The sequence below is a fragment of the Nomascus leucogenys genome, chromosome 8, assembly GCF_006542625.1.
Source record: "Nomascus leucogenys isolate Asia chromosome 8, Asia_NLE_v1, whole genome shotgun sequence".
Classification (NCBI taxonomy): Eukaryota; Metazoa; Chordata; class Mammalia; order Primates; family Hylobatidae; genus Nomascus; species Nomascus leucogenys.
Window position 1 is genome coordinate 78,181,483 of NC_044388.1, and position 21,416 is coordinate 78,202,898.

The following is a 21,416-nucleotide window of genomic DNA, read 5'->3' on the forward strand; positions in this document are numbered from 1 at the left end:
TCTTCACACATCATATTGCACACAACAGGGCTCTGTAAAGGTTGAATGAACGCACGCCCTCTATGCTCAGGCCTTCACTAGGGCATTCGGGAACACAGAGAGGAGGGAGGAACTGGGACCTACCCCTGGGGGCCCAGAAACTCCAGAAGATGCCATCTAGGAAGACCCTTGTCAGAGGCATTTTGACCTGCCGTCTTTGCACACAGCAATGAACTGAAGGAGTTGCTTCCAGTGAGTGGAATTCTAAATTCATGCCCGATTCATTCTCAGAAAATTAGGAGGCTAATGCCACAACCAAGTCTTGTTCTACAGAAGAGGAAGTCTAGACAGCAACCTTGTTCCAATAGCTCTTGCTGCATGGAATGAAGGCAGTATTTTCCAAACTTTGCTGGCTGTGACCTATAGCAAGAAATACATCTTAATCTCTACCTCGTACACACATACCCACTGACATGGAAACAAAGATTCACAAAACAGGACTTATCCTTTCTATATGGGAGACCCTTGGATTTTTTTTTCAATTTCACTTATAAAAATGTTGGGACCAGTGAGTTGATTTCACTGTGTTTTAATGGATCAGGTACTCACAGTATAAAGATCATTAGGGTCATTGTCAAGGTTTTGGAGTCAGAGGGACCCAGGTTTGAATCCTGGCTTGGGCACCTAGAAGCCGTATGAACTTAGTTAGGCAAGTCATTCCTGCGCTATCATAAACGCCTCAGTTTCTTCATCTGTAAAATAGGGATGTCATAGAGCCTGCTTCAAGGGGTGACTGTGAGGATTAAATGGGATAGTACAGCTAAAGCTCCTGGTACAGAGTGAATGCTCAGTGAGTGTGAGATTTTGATGCAGTTGTGAAGACTATGGTTGTTATTGTTCTGGCGCCACTTGGTGGGGCCAGCAGAATGAGGGTGGGACTCACACTTCCTGGGGAATGGTGATCATGAAAGACTCCTTGGAGGAGGAGGCAGTGAGACAGGGCAGCAGGATGACTGGGTCCCACCACTAACCCCACAGTGAGCAGGAACCCTGTGTGAGCATCTCAGGCCAGAAAAGGCACTCCTCCTTCCATGAAGGGCAGACTTGTTCCCAAGGATTTTTGGCTGGGCCTAGAGCTGGCCACGTTAGATGCCTTTGCCTTCACATTTAGGTCTCTAATCCACCTGGAATTGATTTTTGTGTCTGGTGTGAAGATCCAATTTCTTTTTTCCCCCGTTTCTGAATGGATAACCAGTTACCCCTGCTCTGTTTATTAAAGAGTCCATCCTTTCCTGCTGATTTGTACACCATCTCCTTCATATATCACGGTTCCGTATGTGCACGGATCAGGGTCTGGACTGGATTCTGTTTCATTGGTCTATTTATCTACCCCGTGCCAATACCACCCTGTCTTAATTACTGTAGCTCTATAGCAATTCCTGATGCCTGGTAAGCCTGTCCCCCTGGTCTTGTTCTTCTCCCTTAGAAGGACTTGGGCTTGCTTTGGGCCTATGCTCTTCTCCACATGTTTCAGAACCAGCCTTTGACGGATGAGGATCGAAGAGCCCTGGGGAACTCTGGACATGCTGTCCTCAGCACGGATCATCTAGAGCCTGGGCCTGCAGCACCTCCTGGACTCACTGCTGCCATCACCCCCAGTTGAAACTTTAGCTGCCCAGGAAGTAATCTCTGATTTGAAGGGAAAGACACCAGGAATGTGCCTGAGTCCCAGCGCCTTCTGCCTGCTGCCCAGTGGCTCCTTTGGTTTCCCTCCCAGTGGCTCAGTCGTCGTTATTTTACTCAGGGTACCTGCAGCTCCTTCCAGAAGACTGCTTGTTTCTGTGTCCCTCCCTGACAAGGACATAACCCTGGGCCAACACGGGTGTGTCCTCCATCAGCAATGCCAGGGTCCTGGAGGAAACTCCCCACATAAAATCTTCACATGCACAAACAAATTTGTTGGCTTAAGTGTTTGAAAATTCCTTCCTCCTCCCTCCCTCCCTCCCTCCCTCCCTTCCTTCCTTCCTTCTTCCTTCCTTCCTTTCTTCCTTCCTTCCTTTCTTCCTTCCTTCCTTCTCTTTCCCTTCCCCCCTCACTCTCTCTCTTTCCCTCCTTCTCTCCTTCCTTCTCTTTCTCTCCCTTCCTTTCTTCCTTCCTTCCACCCTCCCTGCCTCCCTTCTCTTTCCCTCCTTTCCTTCCTCCCTTCCTTCCTTCCTTCCTTTCTTCTTTCCTTCTCTTTCTTTTTTTGACAGAGTCTTGCTCTGTCACCCAAGCTGGAGTACAGTGGCATGATCATGGCTCACTGCAGCCTCGATCTCCTGGGCTCAGTCAATCTTCCCACCTCAGCTTCCCGAGTAGCTGGGACTACACGTGAAAGCCACCACACCTGGCTAATTTTTGTATTTTTTTGTAGAGACAGGGTTTCTCCATGTTTCCCAAGGCGGTCTTGAACTCCTGGGCTCAAAAGATCCACTCGCTTTGGCCTCCCAAACTGTTGGGATTACATGTGTGAGCCACTGCACCCAGCCGCATATATTTTCTTTACCTGAAAATAGGCCCTGGGGTGGGGTGGGGTGGGAGGAAGAGACTTGTCACTCATGCTTATAATTTAGTCTATCCTTCGGTTGAAAGATCCAGGTTGGTGCCTTTGCTGCCTTCTCTGGAGACCATTCTGACAGTGGCTTGGATGACAAGGAAATGACTCATTGCAAACTCTGATTTTGTGAAATGGCTTAAAGAAAGGAGCATGACTCATGTGCTAGATACACATGGTTGGTGTGGACTTGGTAAATTAGATATGTGCACCCCATGGTTTTCAGCATACAGGTGTTTACCTGCTTCCAGAATTCAAAAACACTTGCCAAATGGTGGCTCAGTTAGTTTGCCATATTGGATTAGGGTGGGAATTCATGGTGACCCACCCCAACTGGTATTCTTCCCTGTTGATGGTGGGTAAAGCCCTCCTCCCCTTGAGCCTCAGTTTATTCATCTGTGAAATGAGGATTTGGACTGGATGATCTCCCAGATTCCTCTTACCCCTTGTTTCTGTGATTCTACTTTTGTGGTTTAAGAGCACAGAAATCAGAAACCATTCTTTCCATTCTCTTGGCAAGAAGACACTTATTTCTGCCTTTCATTTTGTTATGGACCCTCCATCCCTGCACTGAGGAGCGTGGGGTCTCTGGCTGACTGGAGCTGGACGAGGGCAACATGCAGGCCAGAGGGAGCAAAGTTTGGATTCTTGTGAAGTTGCACTGAGTCCTGCCCCCCTTCTCTCCTGGGAAGAATTGTTGATTCTGGACAACTGTCTCGTTCCACCAAGCTAACTCTGCCCTTTCAACACTGGAGGTGTTCATGAGCCCCCTGTGGGCCTTGGCACAGGCATGGACTAACCTGGCTTGGTGGCTGAGCTCAGAACGTGGAGTTGGCATTTGACTAAGGTACTGTGGAGTCTTGGTGCTGAGACGTCTCTGTTTCTTCTTTCAGACCACAGAGTATTCAGCCATGGCCTCGCTGGCTGGTGGGCTGGACGACATGAAGGCCAATCTGGCCAGCCCCACCCCTGCTGACATCGGGAGCAGTGTGCCAGGCCCGCAGTCCTACCCCATTGTGACAGGTGAGGGCACCTGGGACACGGGGGATGAGTGAGGGAGGGAGAGAGAGAGAGGAGTGTGTGGTGGGAAGAGTGGCTTCTTGGTGTGTTTGGATGTGATTGGCCAATTTTGTTTTAACGAGGTTATGAGGCCTGGGAACAGATCAGGTGCTGGGGCCAGGGTTGCAGCTGTGATGAGACATGGTTGGTTATGGTTCCAACAAAGCTGGGGAGAACAAATGCCAAATGGACTGTGGGCTGGAGGGGACTTGGGGCGGGGGGCAGGAAACCTCCTGCCAGAGGGGCCCCCATGGGTGGGGCTGAGTGTTCAGAGGCCTAGGGTTTATTTCTTTCACAAGAAAGGCCAACCTGCTGGGCACCAACCTCAAGGAGGAATGGGATTCCTTGCAGACTGTTGTTGGCAGGCAGAATCTGAGTCAAGAAGGGTAGGCGGCGTAGGCTGGAAGGTGCTTGGCGGATGCCAAGACTCTTTAGCTGTCTGTGTAGAGATTGGGAGTGTGGGTCCTGGAGGTGCACTGTTGAGTTTGATCATGCCATTTACTAGCTGTGCAGACTTGGGTGAGTCATGTATGCATTCTGGGCTGTGGCTTTAAGCTGCACAGTGGGACTAGTGCTAGCACCTACCCCAGGGGGCTGTTGTGAGGATTAATTTGTTCGTATGTGGAAGGTGCTTGGACTCTCGTCTGGCACACTGTAAGCACCCAATACCTGTAGCTGTTAGGATTCTTCTGAGAACCCTCTCCCTGTGGCAGGTCACCATGGGGCTTGCTGGCTTGCTGCTGCAGAAGGGCTGGATGCACGGGCCAGGACGGGCAGACCCCTGGCCCAGCTGTGCTGGGATAACATGGAGCCGATTCCATTTGGACAGACTCAGCTGCCAGCCGTTGGTTGTCCAACCAGGCAGGCAGGAGGCCCTCTCGGGTACTGCACAAATAGACAAGGGGCTGGTGGGCCACACTTGGGCCAGAGCTGTGGGTCTGGTTTGAGGTAGCAGGATGCCCATGTGGGCTGGTAGGCAGGGCGCAGTGAATAGTGACAGTGACACGGGACTCGTAGACATGCAGGTGGACTGTGGGTGCATCAGGGAAGCTGGGTTAGACTCAGGTTAGAACAATGGAGGGGGGTCACTTAGGCCAAAGCAGCAAGACAGGGAGGGCCCAGCTCCGAGACCTGGGCTGAAGGGTCAGCACCGAGGCTCAGGCGGAAGAGAGGGGCCCTATTTGCAGCTCTGAGCACCACGTGAGGGCCAGTCAGGTGGCAAGAGTGACTTTTTCCCCCATCCACCTGAGGTGGGCCAAGAGCCTGGAGTGCAGCCAGGCCTGAGGTGGGAGACGTTAGCGAGGGGCAGGGAGCCGGGGAGCCCCAGCTGGAGTAAGCCTTTGCTGACCCCACAGGTGTCCGAGGAGGTCCCCTCCCCTGGTGTCACAAGAATCCATGACGAGACCTCTGAAGGCACTCCCATTTCACAGACACAGAAACCAAGTCTCAGGGAGGGGCGGTGGCTTGCCCGGCATAAGGGGTAAGGGGGAGTTAGAGCTGGCCCTCTGGCTCCTAGATCCTGGGCCCTTTTTCCTCTTTTTCAAGGAACTACAAATAATTATAGAGGTGGGCATGGCAGAGCGCAAAGAAGCCTGGATTAGCGAACAATAATAGAAACTGGCACTTCACTGAGCACTTACTAAGAACCAGGCATTGTGCTAAGTGAACTCACTTAACCTTCAGAGGAACCCTGGGAGGTGGGACTTTTATGATCATGTCCATTTCACAAATAGAGAAACTGAGGCTTGGGGCAGTTGAGTGGCTTGTCGAGATCACAGCTGGTGAGCAGTGGAGTTGCAGTTGAATGCCAGGGCCCGTGCTGCTGGCCACGCTGCCACACAGATCAGCTGGGGCTCATCCAGCAAGGTCACTGCCTTGCTGTCTGACTCTGGACACATCTCTGAGCCTCTGTTTCTCCATCTGTAAAAGGGTCCTGGTCTCTCAGGGTCCAGGTAAGGATCAAATGAGATCCCAGAGGAGACTGTTCTGCAGAAAGGAGGGTTTGTTACTGGGATCAGAGTTTATGAGAAGATTGGGTAGGCAGATCACAAGAAGATGTTATAGGCTTACATTGTGGGTTTGGTTCCAGGATACTGCAATAAAGCAAATATCTCAGTAAAGTGAGTCACACACATTTTTTGGTTTCCCAGTGCGGATAAAAGCTATGTCTGGCTGGGTGCAATGGCTCACGCCCGTAATCCCAGCACTTTGGGAGGCCAAGGCAGGCAGATCACCTGAGGTGAGGAGTTCTAGACCAGCCCAGCCAACATGGTGAAACCCCGTCTTTACTAAAAATACAACATTAGCTGGGCGTGGTGGTGCATGCCTGTAATCCCAGCTACTTCAGAGGCTGAGGCAGGAGAATTGCTTGAACCTGGGAGGCGGAGGTTGCAGTGAGCCAAGATCGCGCCATTGCACTCCAGCCTGGGCAACAAGAGCGAAACTCTGTCTCAAAAAAAAAAAAAAAAAAAAAAAAAAAAAAAAAGCTATGTCTATACTACACAGGTTGAGCATCTGAAATGCTCCAATATCTGAAACTTTTTGAGTATGACATGAAGCTCACAGGAAATGCTCATTGAGGCATTTCAAATTTTGGATTTTCAGATTAGGAGTTGAACTGGTAAATATAAAGCAAATATTCCAAAATCCAAAATGATCCAAAATCTGAAACTCTTCTGGTCCCACGCATTTTGGATAAGGGATACTCAACCAGTACTGTAGTCTAGTAAGTGTGCATTATGTTTTTTAGAAGACACATACCTTAATTTAAAAATACTTATTGCTAAAAAATGCTCGTAATCATCTGAGCCTTCAGTGAGTCATCTTTTTGCTGGTGTCTTGCCTCGATGTTGATGGCTGATGGCTGATCAGGACGGTGGTTGCTGAAGATTGGGGTGGCTGTGGCGATTTTTAAAAATAGACAACGATGAAGTTTCCTGCATCAATTGACTCTTCTTTTCATGAAAGATTTCTCCGTAGCATGCGATGCTGTTTGATAGCACTTTATCCACCGTAGAATTTCTTTCAAAATTGGAGTCCGCTCTCTCAAAACCTGCCACTGCCCTACCAACTAAGTTTATGGAATATTCTAAATCCTTTGTTGGCATTTCAACAATGTTCACAGTATCTTCACCAGGAGTAGATTTCATCTTAAGAAACCACTTTCTTTGCTTATCCATAAGAAGCAACTCCTTATTCACTAAAGTTTCATCATGACATGGCAGCAATTCAATACACCTTCAGGCTCCACTTCTAATTCTCATTCTCTCTCTATTTCCACCATATTTGCAATTACTTCCTCCACTGAAGTGAGTCATTTTCAGCCCTCAAAGTCATCCATGAGGGCTGAAATCAACTTCTTCCCAACTCCTGTAAATGTGGATATTTTTACCTTTTCCCGTGAATCACGTATATTCTTTTTTTTTTTTTTTTTTTTTGAGACAGAGTCTCGCTCTGTTGCCCAGGCTGGAGTGCAGTGGCATGATCTGGGCTCACTGCAACCTCTGCCTCCCAGGTTCAAGCAATTCTCTGCCTCAGCCTCCCGAGCAGCTGGTATTACAGGCACCCACCACCACGCTTGGCTAATTTTTGTATTTTTAGTAGAGACGGAGTTTCACCATCTTGACCAGGCTGGTCTTGAACTCCTGACCTCATAATCCACCCGCCTCAACCTCCCAAAGTGCTGGGATTACAGGCGTGAGCCACCGTGCCCAGCCGAATTGTGAATGATCTTAATGGTATCTATAATAGTGAATTCTTTCCAGAATGTTTTTAACGTACTTTGTCCAGATCCATCAGAAGAATCACTCTCTCTGGCAGATATAGCCTTACAAAATGTATTTCTTAAATAAGACAACTTGAAAGTTGAAATTGCTCCTTGACCCACAGGCCGCGGAATGGATGTTGTGTTAGCAGGCATGAAAACAACATTCATCTCCTTGTACATCTCCATCAGAGCTCTTGGGTGACCAGGTGCATTGTCAATGAGCAGTAATATTTTGAAAACAATCTTTTTTTTCTGGGCAGTAGGTCTCAATGGTACGCTTAAAATATTCAGTAAACCATGCTATAAACAGATGTGCTGTTATCCAGGCTTTGTTTTTCCACTTATAGATCACAGGAAGAGTAGATTTAGTATAATTCTCAAGGACTCAAGAATTTTTGGAATGATAAAGGAGCATTGGCTTTAACTTAAAGTCACCAGCTGTATTAGCCCCTAACAAGAGAGTCAGACTGTTCTTTGAAGCTTTTGAAGCCAGGCATTGACTTCTCCTCTCTAGCTATGAAAGTCCTAGATGGCATCTTTTTTCAGTATAAGACTGGTCTATATTGAAAATCTGTTGTTTAGTGTAGTCACCTCCATCAATGATCTTAGCTTGATCTTAGCTTCTACATCAGCACTTGCTGCTTCACCTTGCACTTTTATGTTATGGAGATGGCTTCTTTCCATAAACCTCATGAACCAATCTCTGCTAGCTTCTAACTTTTCTTCTGCAGCTTCCTAACTTCTCTCAGCCTTCCTAGAATTAAAGAGAGTTAGTGCCTTACTCTGGATTAGGCTTTTGTTAAAGGGAATGCTGTGGCTGGTTTATCATCTTCTTCTTCTTTTTTTTGAGGCAGAGTCTCACTCTGTCACCCAGGCTGGAGTGCAGTGGTGCAATCATGGCTCACTGGTCTTGACCTCCTGGACCCAAGCAATTCTCCCACCTCAGCCTACTGAGTAGCAGGGACTACAGGCGTGCACCACCATGCCTGGCTAATTTTTAAATTTTTTGTAGAGACAGGGTTTTTCTATGTTTCCCAGTCTGTTCTCAAACTCCTAGGCTCAAGCAATCCTCCCACCTCTGCCTCCCAAAGTGCTGGGACTACAGGTGTGAGCCACCATGCCCATCCTGGTTTGTGCTTCTATCCAGACCCCTCAGACTTTCTCCATATCAGCAATAAGGCTTATCATTCATGTGTTCACTGGAATGGCACTTTTAATTTCCTTCAACAACTTTTCCTTTGCATTCACAGTTTGGCTGTTTGGTGCAAGAGGCTTTGCTTTTGGCCTGTCTCAGCTTTTGACATGCCTTCCTCACTAAGCTTAATCATTTCTAGCTTTTGATTTAAAGTGAGAGATATGTGACTCTTCCTTTCACTTGAACACATAGAGGCCATTGTAGGGTTATTGATTGGCCTAATTTCAGTATTGATGTGTCTCGGGGAACAGGGAGGCCCTAGAGAAGAAGAGAGATGAGGGAACAGCCAGTCGATGGTGAGCAGTTAGAACACACACAGCGTTTATTGAAAGTTTGCCATCTTATATGGCACAGTTTGTGGCTCCCCAAAACAATTAGAATAGTAATATCAAAGATCACTGATCACAGATCACCATAACAGATATAATAATAATGAGAAACTGTGAAATGTTGCAAAAATTACCAAAATGTGACCCAGAGACAGGAAGTGAGTGCATGCTGTTGGACAAATGGCACTGATAGATTTGCTTGACACAGGGTTGCCAGAAACCTTCCATTTGTAAAAAAATGCAATATTTGTGAAGTACAATAAAGTGAAACACAATAAAATGAGGTGTGCTGGGCATCCTGCCGTTTATGCACGTGCCTCTTTAGGGAGAAAATTATCCTGTAAAAGTTGAGGCTGTGGTTGCCTTTCTGAGAATCTTGTCTGCAGAAGTGGTCAACTGGAGGCCAGCTGGCCAAAGGGCTAATCTAGCCCACAGACATGTTGAGTTGGGGCTACATAGAGCTTTTTAAAAATTTGAGTCAATATTTAGAAAATAAAAGTCTGGATTTTGGGATTCCCTTGCAAAAACTGGAAAATTTGGCCACACTGGGTCATATTCCCACGTGGTCACGGTGGTTGGGGTTCAGTAGCAGTAGCTGCTGCCCCTTAAGACAGGTGCCCATGGTCCCCACTCAGTTGCTTCCTCATTTATCTTACAAGCCTGGCAAGGAACTTGAGTTGAACTGATCTAGAAGATTGGTGCTAAGAACCAGCTCAGTGGCTTAGCTGTCCTTGGGTCTGCAGGAGAAGCCTTCTTTATTAGGCCCAGACGGGAAGTCTGGGCATGGATTGGGTTTTAAAGTAAACCCTTGACCAAAGACCTGTTTATACTTTGATTTATCCATTTTAAAATCTCATTATAGAGCAGAAAAAAAATATAAACATTCCGGGCCTAAGTCAAAATTATGCTTAATTTAAAAATATTAGAAGTATTCTAATTATCAATATAATATATATTCTTATAAGTAAACAATAGTTAGCTAGAAAACATAATAAAAGAGCTGGGTGTGGTGGCTCACGCCTGTAATCCCAGCAATTTGGGAGACTGAGGCAGGCAGATCATTTGAGGTCAGGAGTTTGAGATCAGCCTGGCCAACGTGGTGAAACCCCATCTCTACAAAAAATACAAAAATTAGCCAGGCATGGTTGTGCACACCTGTAGTCCCAGCTACTAGGGAGGCTGAGGCACAAGAATCACTTGAACCTAGGAAATGGAGGTTGCAATGAGCCAAGATCACACCACTGCATTCCAGCCTGGATGATGTAATGAGACTCTGTCTCAAAAAAAAAGAAAAGATAATAAAAGAGAAGACCCCACTAACTGTAACTATATATATAAAACACCTGGGAAGAAACTTAAGTTTAAAACTCCCTTAAGGGTCATAATAGAATAAATGAAGAGATGTAGTTTATTCTTGGATAAAAAACTAAATATCATAAAATGCCAACTCTTCCAAAGTAATCTATTAATTCAAAATAATTCCTATGAAAATACCAACAGATTTCTTTTGACTTTATCAAAATGATGCTAAATAATAAATTAACAGTGACAGCTAGAAAAATTTTAACATAGAGAAATGAGTAAAAGTCTTAGCATATTTAAAAATATCTGATAAAGCTACAATAACTAAAACTGTTTGTTACTGAAACTGAAGTAAACAGACAAAAGGACCAGCATAGAGAATTCAGAAATAGGTCCAAATATACTTGGGCATTCACAAATGCAGCATTTGAAATCAGTAGAAAAAAAGATAAATCATTTATTTAATGATGTTGAGACAATTGGGCCTGTTGAATACCTACCTCACTCTTTATATTAAAATAAAATTCAGGTTGAACAAAACCTTTAAATATCAAAAATGGAGTCATAATAAAACTAGAAAAAAAAAACCTCAAGGGATTTTTTTTTTCAATCTCACTTTGTTGTCCAGGCTGGAGTGCAGTGTTGTGATCACAGCTGACTGCAGCCTCAACCTCCTAGTGATCCTCCTACCTTAGCCTCCCAAGCAGCTGGGACCACAGGCATGCACCACTACATCCTGGTAATTTTTTTTATTTTTGTAGAGACAGGGTCTCCCTGTGTTGCCCAGGCTGGTTTTGAACTCTTGGGCTCAAGTGATTCTCTCACCTTGGCCTCCCAAAGTGCTGGGATTACAGAAGTGAGCAACTATGGCTGGCCTGGAAATTTTTTTATAATTTTAGAGTGGGAAAAGTCTTTTTTAAACTATATTCCAAATACAAAAGACAAAAGAAATAAATTTAAGTATTAAACATTTAAATCTTTTGTATGTATATGGAAGAACATCCAAAAGACAAAGAACAAAATGAAAAAAAAATGTGTAGAATACAGATGACAAAAAGCTTATTTCCTTAATATATAAAGAGCTTTTAAAAATGAATAAGAAAAAATCATTTGTCCATTTTTTTCTACTGATTTTTTTTCTTAAAGTTTTGTTCAACCTGAACACCTTTTCATAGGGAAAAAATGCAGATGCCCAACAGTATATGAAAACATGTTCACTTGAGTCATAACTTTAAAACTGTAAATTAAAACAATCACGAGACACTTAAAAACACCTTAACAAAGATTAAAGTTCAGTGTCAGAGATAGTATGAGAAACATATCTTTTCACACACTGTTATAAGAGCATACATTGATGCAAACTCTTTGGGAGGGAAACTTGGCAATATCAATCACTTTTCTTTTTTTAGAGCTACACGTACTGGAATGGCATCTATCAAAATTTTAAATGCACATGTTTACTTGCTTGACTCAGAACTTTTATATGTACTTTTAGGAATGTATGTCACAGGTATAGTCACATGGATGCGCAATGATATCTAGATATGTATAATCCTTACAGAATTATTTATAATGGTAAATAAAAACAGACAACGCAACATCCATCAACAGGAGCTGGTTAAATAAATTATGTCTCTTTCACACAATAAAATACTATGCAGCCACTAAAAAGAATTAAATAGGACTATCTGTACTGATGTAAATAAGTGTCTAAGATATATTTTTAAATAAATATTAAGTATTTAAGTATTTCATTTATATGAACAATGAAAGTTTTTCATTTGTATGAAAAAATATAAAGGATAGACGCACAGATGCATGTGCGTGTGCACACACATCAGATGCTTGTATATGAAGATCCGGTGGGAGAGCTTTGAGCTCTTTCCTCTGCTTTTTGGGGCATTATGGTGCTGTAGTAGGGATGCATTGCAGTCGAGTTCTCCACCCAGTTCCACCCAGCATCCCCTTGGGATAGCATATATTCACAGTGCCCCTTTACTCTCCTGAAATTACATTCATTAAGAATGTAGGTCTGTCTTCACAACTAATTTCAAATAAAATCAAAACAATGCCCTATGAGGTAAATGAGATGAAAGCAAAGTTATGTATAATTAAATAATATGTACTTTGATATGTAAATACTCTGTATGTTTAAACTGCAAGACATAATGAAGGTGTCCAGGGCTTTCTCCGTGCACAGAATCACAGTGAATGCAACAGCCCCAGACATAGCCTTACGCACAGGTATGGACTAGGGACTAATACTAACTCATCCTGCCAGCGTGATTTTACAAATAGGTGAGGAACCCTTGGCAAAGTTCCAAGTAAAACAAAGTACCAGCTTTGCTCCATTTACACGGTAGTTGCGTTCCTAGAAAATTCAGGGTATATTAAGACCATGGAAATTGCAAGTTCACGTTTATATGGAAATGAAGTTCAGTTCTAGATTCAAATACTTATAAGCAGATTTCTCACCTACCTGAATGTTTGGCAGGACAGGAGAGTTGTGAAGGATGGAGAAAAAGTCTTCACCGTGTGGGATTCTTGCACTGCAAGGCAGTAACACCCCTCAGGCATGGAGAAGCCCCCATGGATTTTCAAAACACCCTCTGGAGGTGCAGTTACTGACCCCATTGAGAACTGTTAAACATCTTGAAGGAATGCCCCCAGGAGCTGTTGGGGGGTGGGGGGCTCTGTTTCACCACATGGCATTCATCTAACTCCACCTGTGTTAGTGGATGTGCTGACACAGTGCAGAGCTCTTCAAGGGACAGTCAGAGCCTTCCGGCCCCCCCATCTCCTTTTCCCCTCCCCACAAAGCCCGGAGTGCTGTAGGTGCCCAGCTGGATGGTGAGCCCGGCCCAGGGCTCTACCTGGGGTCTGGGGGACAGATGGCTTCTGTGCTGCTCTATCTCAGCCCTCACACTCTGGGCTGCTCAGGGAAGATCTCATTAGAGAAGAATATATATGCCGCATTAAATATTAAGTTAAACACCTGCTCTACCAGCTAGGGCCACAGTTCCGGAACTGCTCACCATTTGCAAACTGGTGACATGGCCAGCCTGTTACTGCACTGTCAGCAGTTTGGGCCTGTCCTGATTGGGACTAATTATCTGCAGGTGTGTCATTGGGCCACAGGCCTGCTGATGGGGGAGCCACTGTGCCTACCTGCCAGAGAGGACAGTGGGTGGGGCACCAGGCTCCCCACTTCTGCTCACCTCTCTAAGTGGTGAAGGACTCAGCTGGGTCCACCTGACCTTTTGCCTGAGAGAACAAAGGAATGGGGCCAGACTGTATCTTGCTGGCCTCTTTCCCTGAGGACCATCTCTTTGCATCAGTAAGTTGGCATGTCAAGAGGAGACAGAGAGAGGCCTCCTGTGGGCCAACAAGTTTGGGAAACACTAGCCTGGTAGGAGACCCGGGCCCTGGGGACTGAGGCTCCCCCTGGGCACTGCCCCTTTTTAGCAGCGGAAATACCCACAAAGACAAACAGAATGGCTGCCAAGTCCCTGAGTCCACCTGCTCTGATTTGCAGTATCCCTCAGGTTCAATGTTTGGAGTCTCAATACCCAAAACTTGGCAGCCCAAGAAAGTCCACCCTCTTCTGGCTTTTGATCTGAGCAACAGCCAAGGACTGAGGGAAAGAGCACTGGAAAAGGAGTCGGAGGAACAGGTTTCTGTCTGGGCTTTGCACCTAACTGGTCCTGTCTTTGGACACATTGATCATCCTCTTCTCTCCAAGCTCATTTTCCTATCTATGAAATAGGGGTGGTAATTCTGCCCCTGCCTCCCTTGGCTATTTCAAGGATAAAATGAGCCAGTGGGAGGAGGGGGATTAAGAGCCACCGAAGGGGCATCTGAGTGTATGTGGGCAGTTGTGGAGAAGGAGGCTTACAGGGGTTCAGGATCCAGCTTTGGCGAGTCCCAGCCTTCCTCAGAGCAGACATTCTGACCATACCAGGGCAGGGTGGGAGGATCCTGTGGTCCCACTCCTCACTTCATAGCTGGGAAGGCTGAGGACAAGAGAGGGAAGTGACCTGCTCAGGGCCACATTCAATGAGTGAGAGCTGGAGCCCCAGTTCCCAGTTCCAGCTCCCCTAGGGCCCTGGCTTCCACAACCTACTGCCATTATATGATGAAATGGACTAAAAAAATCCCAGTTCAAATTTCCTGAAGGCATCTCTTTCAGTGTGCAATTGAGAATGTCAGCAGGGAAGCCAGATTACCGGAGCTGGAAGCCCACTTCACTGCATTCTAGCTGGGTGATCTCAGGCAAGTTACTAATTTCTGGGCCCAAGTTTCCCATCTGTAAAATGGGCCAGCACTAGAGTTTTCTCACAGCTTCTGGCAAGGATTATTTGAGCGGACCTTGCAGAGTGCTTAGCACAGTGCTTGGCACGTGGTAAACACCCTATAAATGGTAGTTATTTCTATGTGTCTGGGCTCTTGCCCCCCCCTGGGGGCATAAGACAAAGAGACATTTGCCCAGTGACAGGTCTCTACGTGGGGATGCTCTCAGAAGGGTCCTGATCCCACAGAAATCCACAGAAGGTGGTGGAGTCTTGGAGACCCCATCAGGATGGCTGGGTGAGGGGCAGGGGTGGAGAGCTCTGAGTTTTTTCCACTTGTTTAGAGTCCCAGTGTCTATCATTGGAAGCAGGGACATCCACTGTGTGTTTGGGGATTTTGGGGAAACAGTAAACACTGCAAGGCGTTGCTTTCAGCCTGTGAACCCACGGACTCCAGACGCGGGGCGTCTCAAGAGCTGGGGAGGCCAGGCTGGTTTCGGCTGCGTGGTGGAGACCCTCTGCTGGGCTGAGTGGCTTTGGGGTTTTCCCCCTCAGGAAATATGTTCTGCCTCCTCTGTCACAATCCCCTCTGGCGGGGTGCCAGGCAGCTCTGAACAGCGATTTGTTCATATTTCCATGGGGCGTGCCTCCTTTGACCCATTTTTTATGAGCCTTTTTGAGGCTCATCAGATGCAGCTAAATACCTCTTCTCTCAGAGTGAAATCATAATGAATAATGAAAGCAAAAATACAAGAACACCTTATGTATCCAGGCTGCCAAAAGGTGCTGTGAAAAATTACAGCAAGAGCTACAGTGCACCATGATACCCTGCAACTGCGTGTCGGCCACGGGGCCGTCCTTGGAATTCCATGGAAGATGCTGGGCTGGCTATCAGAGTTGTTCTGTGGGCCGGGCATGTGGCTCATGCCTGTAATTCCAGCACTTTGGGAGGTCAAGGTGGGAGGCCCACTTGAACCCAGGAGTTCGAGACTAGCTTGGGCAACATAGGGAGACCCCCCGATCTCAAAAAAAAAAAAAAAGAAAAGTTGTTTTGTGCATTGGAAAGGAGATAATATCAGTAGTTACAGCTTATTGGGCTCTTGCTCTGTGCCAGGCCGAGAGTACCATGGTGCCCCTGGTGGACAGTCCCTGCCCTCACTGGGCTTACTTGTGGGGCAGAACCAGGCAATTTATGGTAAACACAGAATAAATTTGCAATGTAATTTTACCACAGCCTGTGCTCTGAAGAAAATAAGTGGAAGAGAAGAGAGAGACTCAGGGAGTGGTGCCCAGTGGGGTGGATCTCTGTAAAATGGTGGTGTTTGATCTGAGATCTACATGTTGAGAAGCTTTGTGGGGAGCTGGGGGAAAGGCATTCTGGCAGAAATTACAGCTTCAGCCTTTTAAATGTACAAATGAATGAATGAGTGAATGAATGAATGAATGAATGACATGCATACCCTAAAGGATGGGGCAGGTTTCTCAGTTCTTTCTCTGCTGCCAGCCAGGCTCAGCCCATAAATCAGGCCTCGAGGGCTCTTGGAGTTAGAGGAAAGCATAGAGGTCAGGCAGCCTGACTCTTCACACAGCCCGGGGTCAGTTCCACATCAGGGCTTGGTCACCTCTGGTATTGGGGATTTCACTACCTCAAAGGCTAAGTCTCTTCCAGCGGTATTTACCCAAAGCTGTTCTCAGTTGAAGTGATTTCCTTTCCCACTGTCAGGCCAGAAGCTGAGGTGTCTACAAAGTCCAGGCAGGCATCTATGCTTTGAACTCATAGACCAGGCACTGCCCAACACATCCCTTAGCCTGGCATGTGCCCCCGAGGTCCAGCCCAAAGGTGCTTTGATTTGCATAGAGTTTTTTAAACTTAAAAAAAATTAGTCCTAACATTTTAACAACCAGAGGAGATACACCCCAATGTCCATCCGGGGAGGCCTTGTTACATACAGAATAGCTCATCCACACAATGGAGTGGGAAAGAACGAGGAAGCTCTTTATATCCTCATAGGGGATGTAAATAATGTATCTTTGAGATACATTATTTATGAAAAAAGCAAGGTAAAGAATAGTGTATACAGCATGCTGCCTTTGTGTAAAAAAGGGACAATGGGAATGCAGATTTGTGTTTGTGAGAGTTAAAGAAACTCTGGAAGGGTACTCAGGACTTAACCATATTTAGGCCGAGGGTGTGGGGAGAGCACTTTTTACTGAGTGGTGTTTACATTTTGATTTTTTGAACCTTATCAACATATCAGCTATGAAAATGTTAAATTTAAAAGTGCCTTAAAAATCAGGAGATTTAACATTAAGAGGATGGATTGCTTGAGCTGAAGAGTTCAAGACCATCCTGAGCAACATGGTGAAACCCCGTCTCTACAAAAATCTACAAAAATTAGCTGGATGTGGTGGTGCGTGCCTATAGTCCCAGCTGCTCGGGAAGCTGAGGCAGGAGGATCACCTGAGCCCAGGAGGTCAAGGCTGCAGTGAGCCATGATCGTGCCACTGCACTCCAGCCTGGGCAAAGGATCGAGACCCTATATCTAAAAAAAAAAAATTAAAATGTCTAGCTTCTCTTGGAAAAAATGTAAGACTTGGCCACCTTGGGTCTACATTCCCAAGTGGCCACACTTGGGGAGAGTTGGGAAGTGGTTGCCCCCTGTAGCTGAAGCAGCAGGCTCCTGTTTACCCCACACCCCACCTGGCAGCTTCATCCACTTACCTTACCTGCTGGCCCCTGTGGGCATTGGGTTTTCAACCCTGTTCTAACCCAGTCACCCCATCCTTCCTGTGTCCTCTTACCCTCATTCCTGCCCAGCAGAAACCCCTCTCTCAAGCCAGGAAGGGCAGCCCACAGGCTCTCCAGGCAGCCTTACCTGTCCCTGACTTCAGGCCTCTGCTCAGGCTATTCTGCCTGCCCTGGGATGGCTTACCCCAGTATCAGCTCAGTGTGCAAACCACCCGCTGGGAAGGGCCTGGAACAGCGAGTGCAAAGTTCTCAAGAATGTGCAGCAACACAGCGTTTCATCCCAGTGCAGTGACATCCGCTGTCTGCAGACTCAATGTTGTGGGCCCTTTGCAGTAGCAGTGGCTGCAGAGTGAAAACTCCATATCCAAATTGGACTATCCCCAGAGATACAGGGCTATTTGCATTCCAGAACGATTTGGGGGTGAATTCTATTGAAATTTAAAGTATTTGTTTTTTCACTGGTAAATAGACTCACAATTATAGATTCTTGGATTCCTAGAAACCTAGAATTTTGGAATCTTGGTGTTTGGAAGGCTACTCAGAGGTTCAGAGGTGCCAGAGGTCCGATCATTTTAAAGCCGAAATGAAGCTCAAGCATCTTTGTAATTAAAATGCACGTAGAAGAAAAATATGATTTGCTTTCAGGTTAGCACAATGTTCCCAAGAAATATTTGTTGAATAAAATGAATTAATATTTGTGTAAAGTGTAACATCAATTAAAAAAATAATTTCAGTGGAAAGTACTCCAGTTGTTTCTGACCTTATATTTTATAGGATAAAAAATAAATGAAGCTGGACAGCCCTTCTGGTAATGCTCTCATAGATTTTTATACTTGTGAGTGGCTTGGGAGTCGACCCTTCCAAAGAGCTTTCGAGCAGGTCTCTGGGCCTCCAGCGTGCAGCCCACCCTGCTGTGATCCATCTTCCTAAAATAGCGATTTCATTAGCTTGTTCTTGTGGTCAGAGATCCCCACTGCCTTGTCATTGTCTGTAGGAGAAAAGGTGCAAAGGATGGCACCTGGGCGATTTGCAGAGCTTCTGCCATTCATCACCCATTCACTCATCTGTCCATTAAAACCGAACTCCTCCTTCATGTCAGACGTCAGCCTCGTCTAAGTCCTGAGGGTTTTAGAGTTCCTGCCCTCAGCCAACCCACAGTCTGATGGGGGAGGCAAACATGGATACATATATGCGGCAAAGCAAAACAAAACAAAAATGAAAAAGAAAGAGGAATATTGTGGGAGAAGCCAAGTGCTTTTGACAGCATGAAGGAAGGAACGGTTGCTTCTCTTTGTGGGGTTTAGGGAAGGTTTTACGGAGGAAGCAACATCTAAGCTGCTCCAGGGAAGCCATCCACTCTTGGCTTCTCTTCGGTTTAATCTCTCACCATTCTCTTAAAAAAAAAATCTTTTTTTTTTTTTTGAAACAGGGTCTTACCCTGTGGCCCAGGCTGGAGTGCAGCGGTGTGATCACGGCTCACTGCACCCTTGTCCTCCCAGCCTCAAGGGATCCTCCCACCTCAGCCTTTCAAGTAGCTGGGACTACAGGCGCACGCCACTGTGCTGGCTAATTTTTGTATTTTTTGTAGAGATAGCGTTTCACCGTGTTGCCCAGGCTGGTCTCAAACTCCTGGGCTGGAGCAATCCTCCCACCTTGACCTCCCAAAGTGAATAATTCCTTTTTAATTGCAAAGTAATACATGCTCACTGTAAAATAAATTCAAATGGCACAGAAGTATGTACAGCAATCTGTCCCCACGTCTCCTCAGTCTGTTCCTAATCCATTCTGTAGATGTCATCAGAGTTGATGATTTGGTATGTGTTCTTCCAGAACCTTTGCTGTGCATAAAGAAACATGTCAGGATGTACACATACAGTTTATTTCCTATAAATGGGTTCAAACTCTCTGCATTGTTGTTTAATTTTTTTAAGGTTATTCATGTTTTAAGGACACCCTAGCTGTTAGTAAGTAAAGAGCTTCCACCCTGTCTAATGAACTGGACGAACCAGCATGGATTTTCCCTAGCAGTGTGGCTGAACAGCCTTGATCCTCAGGGCTACGGGGTGAATCTCTCTCAGTATTTGATACACGAGGCTTCAGACAGAGGTGAACAGGCCCAAGAAGGGCAGAGGGCAGGGCACCTCGGCATCCACAGGAGGCCCAGGGCTGTTGGCATACAGACAGCTGACTTGGAGCCTGGCTATGGCCTCCCTCGTGCTATGTGGGGAGGGAGGCTGCCAGGAGGACAAGGGGAAGCCACGGGGAGGAAGCTTTAGTTTAGTGAGAAGAAGCACTTCTGAGCAGTTTGAACTCTCTGAAAGCTGAATAGGCTGCCTCAGGAGATAATAACAATGATAGCTAATGTTTAATAATAAGCATTTGTTATGTACTTTGGTTCATTTAATCTTCTACTCTTTAAAACACAGGCACTATTTTGATCCCAAGTAATAGTTAAAGAAACCTGTGAGTTCACACAGCTAGTTAAGTGGAGGTATGGTTTTCTCCTAACTCCTCTACGGTCCTGCTTCCCTTGGTACCAAGCCCCTCAAGCAGAGCCCTTTCCCGCTCACTGTAGCACCGAGAGGCTGGCGCCCACCGGGGTCTGGGAAGCTGATCAAAAGTGCAGTCCTGTGTGCAGATGCTGGATCAGACTGCCTGGCTTTGAAACCCAGCTCTGCCACTTATGAATTGGTGACCTCGGTTTCTCAACATGTGTGTGTGTGTATGTGTGCACACCTCAGTCTCCTCATCTATAAAATGGGGATAGAACTCACTATGTAGATGAAGTGAGTGGATAACTTGCAAAGCACTAAAAGCCCTGCCTGGGCATGTTACGTGTGGCTTTGAAAATCTGGAGCTCGGGAAAACAACCTGAGTCAGAGAGTCAGACTTAGGGGTCCCTAGCAGAGGGGCTGGTGGGAGAGCTTGTGGGGGGATCTGTCCAGCGTGGAGCAGGCCTGACGGCTGCCTGTCTTGGATGTTCCATTGACCTCCTGCAGTTTCCAGTTGCTGCTGTAACAAATTACCCCAATCCCAGGGGCTAAAACAATGCAAATGTATTATTGTAAAGTTCTGGAGGTCAGAAGTCCTAAAATCAAAGAGTGGTGGGCTGCATTCCTTCTGGAAGCCCTGGGGTAAAATTCGTTTCCTTGCCTTTTCCAGCTTCTAGAGGACACACAAATTCCTTGGCTCATGGCCCCTTTCTCCATCTTTGAAGCCAGCAGAGTAGCACCTTCTCTCCTCCTCGGCCTCTGCTTCTGCTGCCGCATCTTCTCTCTGTGACTCTGACCCCTTTGCCCCCGTTTCTAAAATCTCTTGTGGTTACATTGAGCTCACCTGGATGATACACACGCTCTCCACATCGCAAAGACCTCAATTTAATCACATCTGCAAAGTCCCTTTTGCCGTGTAAGGTCACATAGTCACAGGTTCTGGGAATTAGGGTGTAGACATCCTGGGGTGGGGGGTGGATTATTCTTCTGTCTACCACATCTCCAGGGCCAAATATAAAAGCGTCCTTGAGCACCGTGCGTCCTGTAGTTTCCCTGGATGACCCATCATCTGTGAGGGCACTGGGCACCTCTTTTGCTCCGTTTCTGCCTGTTCTTTCTCCATTCTCTCTGTGAGCACTGGCTGGTTCTCACTCTGTCTCCTCCATCTGCCCCAATGTTGAGACAATTTGTGCCCTCCCTAGAGTCAAGAGACTTTGGAATATAGGTGCTGGATAAACCCTAGGGATCACCAGGTAAAATTCCGTTATTGAACAGATGGGGGTGCTGAGGACTGAGAACTCAAGTTCTCCCAAAGTCAGACACCTCTGGAACCCATATCCCTTGACTCCTATTCTAGTGCTCTTTCCTCCATGTGGAACTCAGCCTTTGTCCTTGCAGAGTGGGACTTTTTTTTCCCTCTCCTATCCTCCTTTCTCAGCCTGGTTGATCCACTGCCCTCTATCTGCCTATCTATGAAGCTGCCCAGTGGAACCTTCACCCAGGCCCGTCTTTTTGCCATCTTTCAACTCAGGCATGTGGAGTCCCTGACTCCAAGCCTTTGGTTTTGCTGGTTCCTGTACTTTGGATGCTTCTGTCCTTTGCCCAGAGGTGGCGGCAGTCTGCTGTGAAAGGGAGAGAGGGGCCTGACTTGGAGTCAGCATCC

General features: G+C 46.3%; 1 protein-coding gene across 9 annotated transcripts in view; it reads left to right on the top strand.

The window, feature by feature from the left end:
• Positions 1 to 21,416, top strand: part of PAX5 (paired box 5) — a 191,422-nt gene that overhangs the window by 102,536 nt on the left and 67,470 nt on the right. For 7 of the 9 annotated variants that reach the window (XM_003263323.4, XM_012509210.2, XM_012509211.2 and 4 more), the window contains one exon: positions 3,466 to 3,595. The exons of the other annotated variants lie outside the window; for them this stretch is intronic. In XM_003263323.4, the coding sequence (XP_003263371.1) occupies positions 3,466 to 3,595 (130 nt within the window). The remainder of the gene's footprint in view (positions 1 to 3,465; positions 3,596 to 21,416) is intronic. 9 annotated transcript variants of the gene reach the window in all.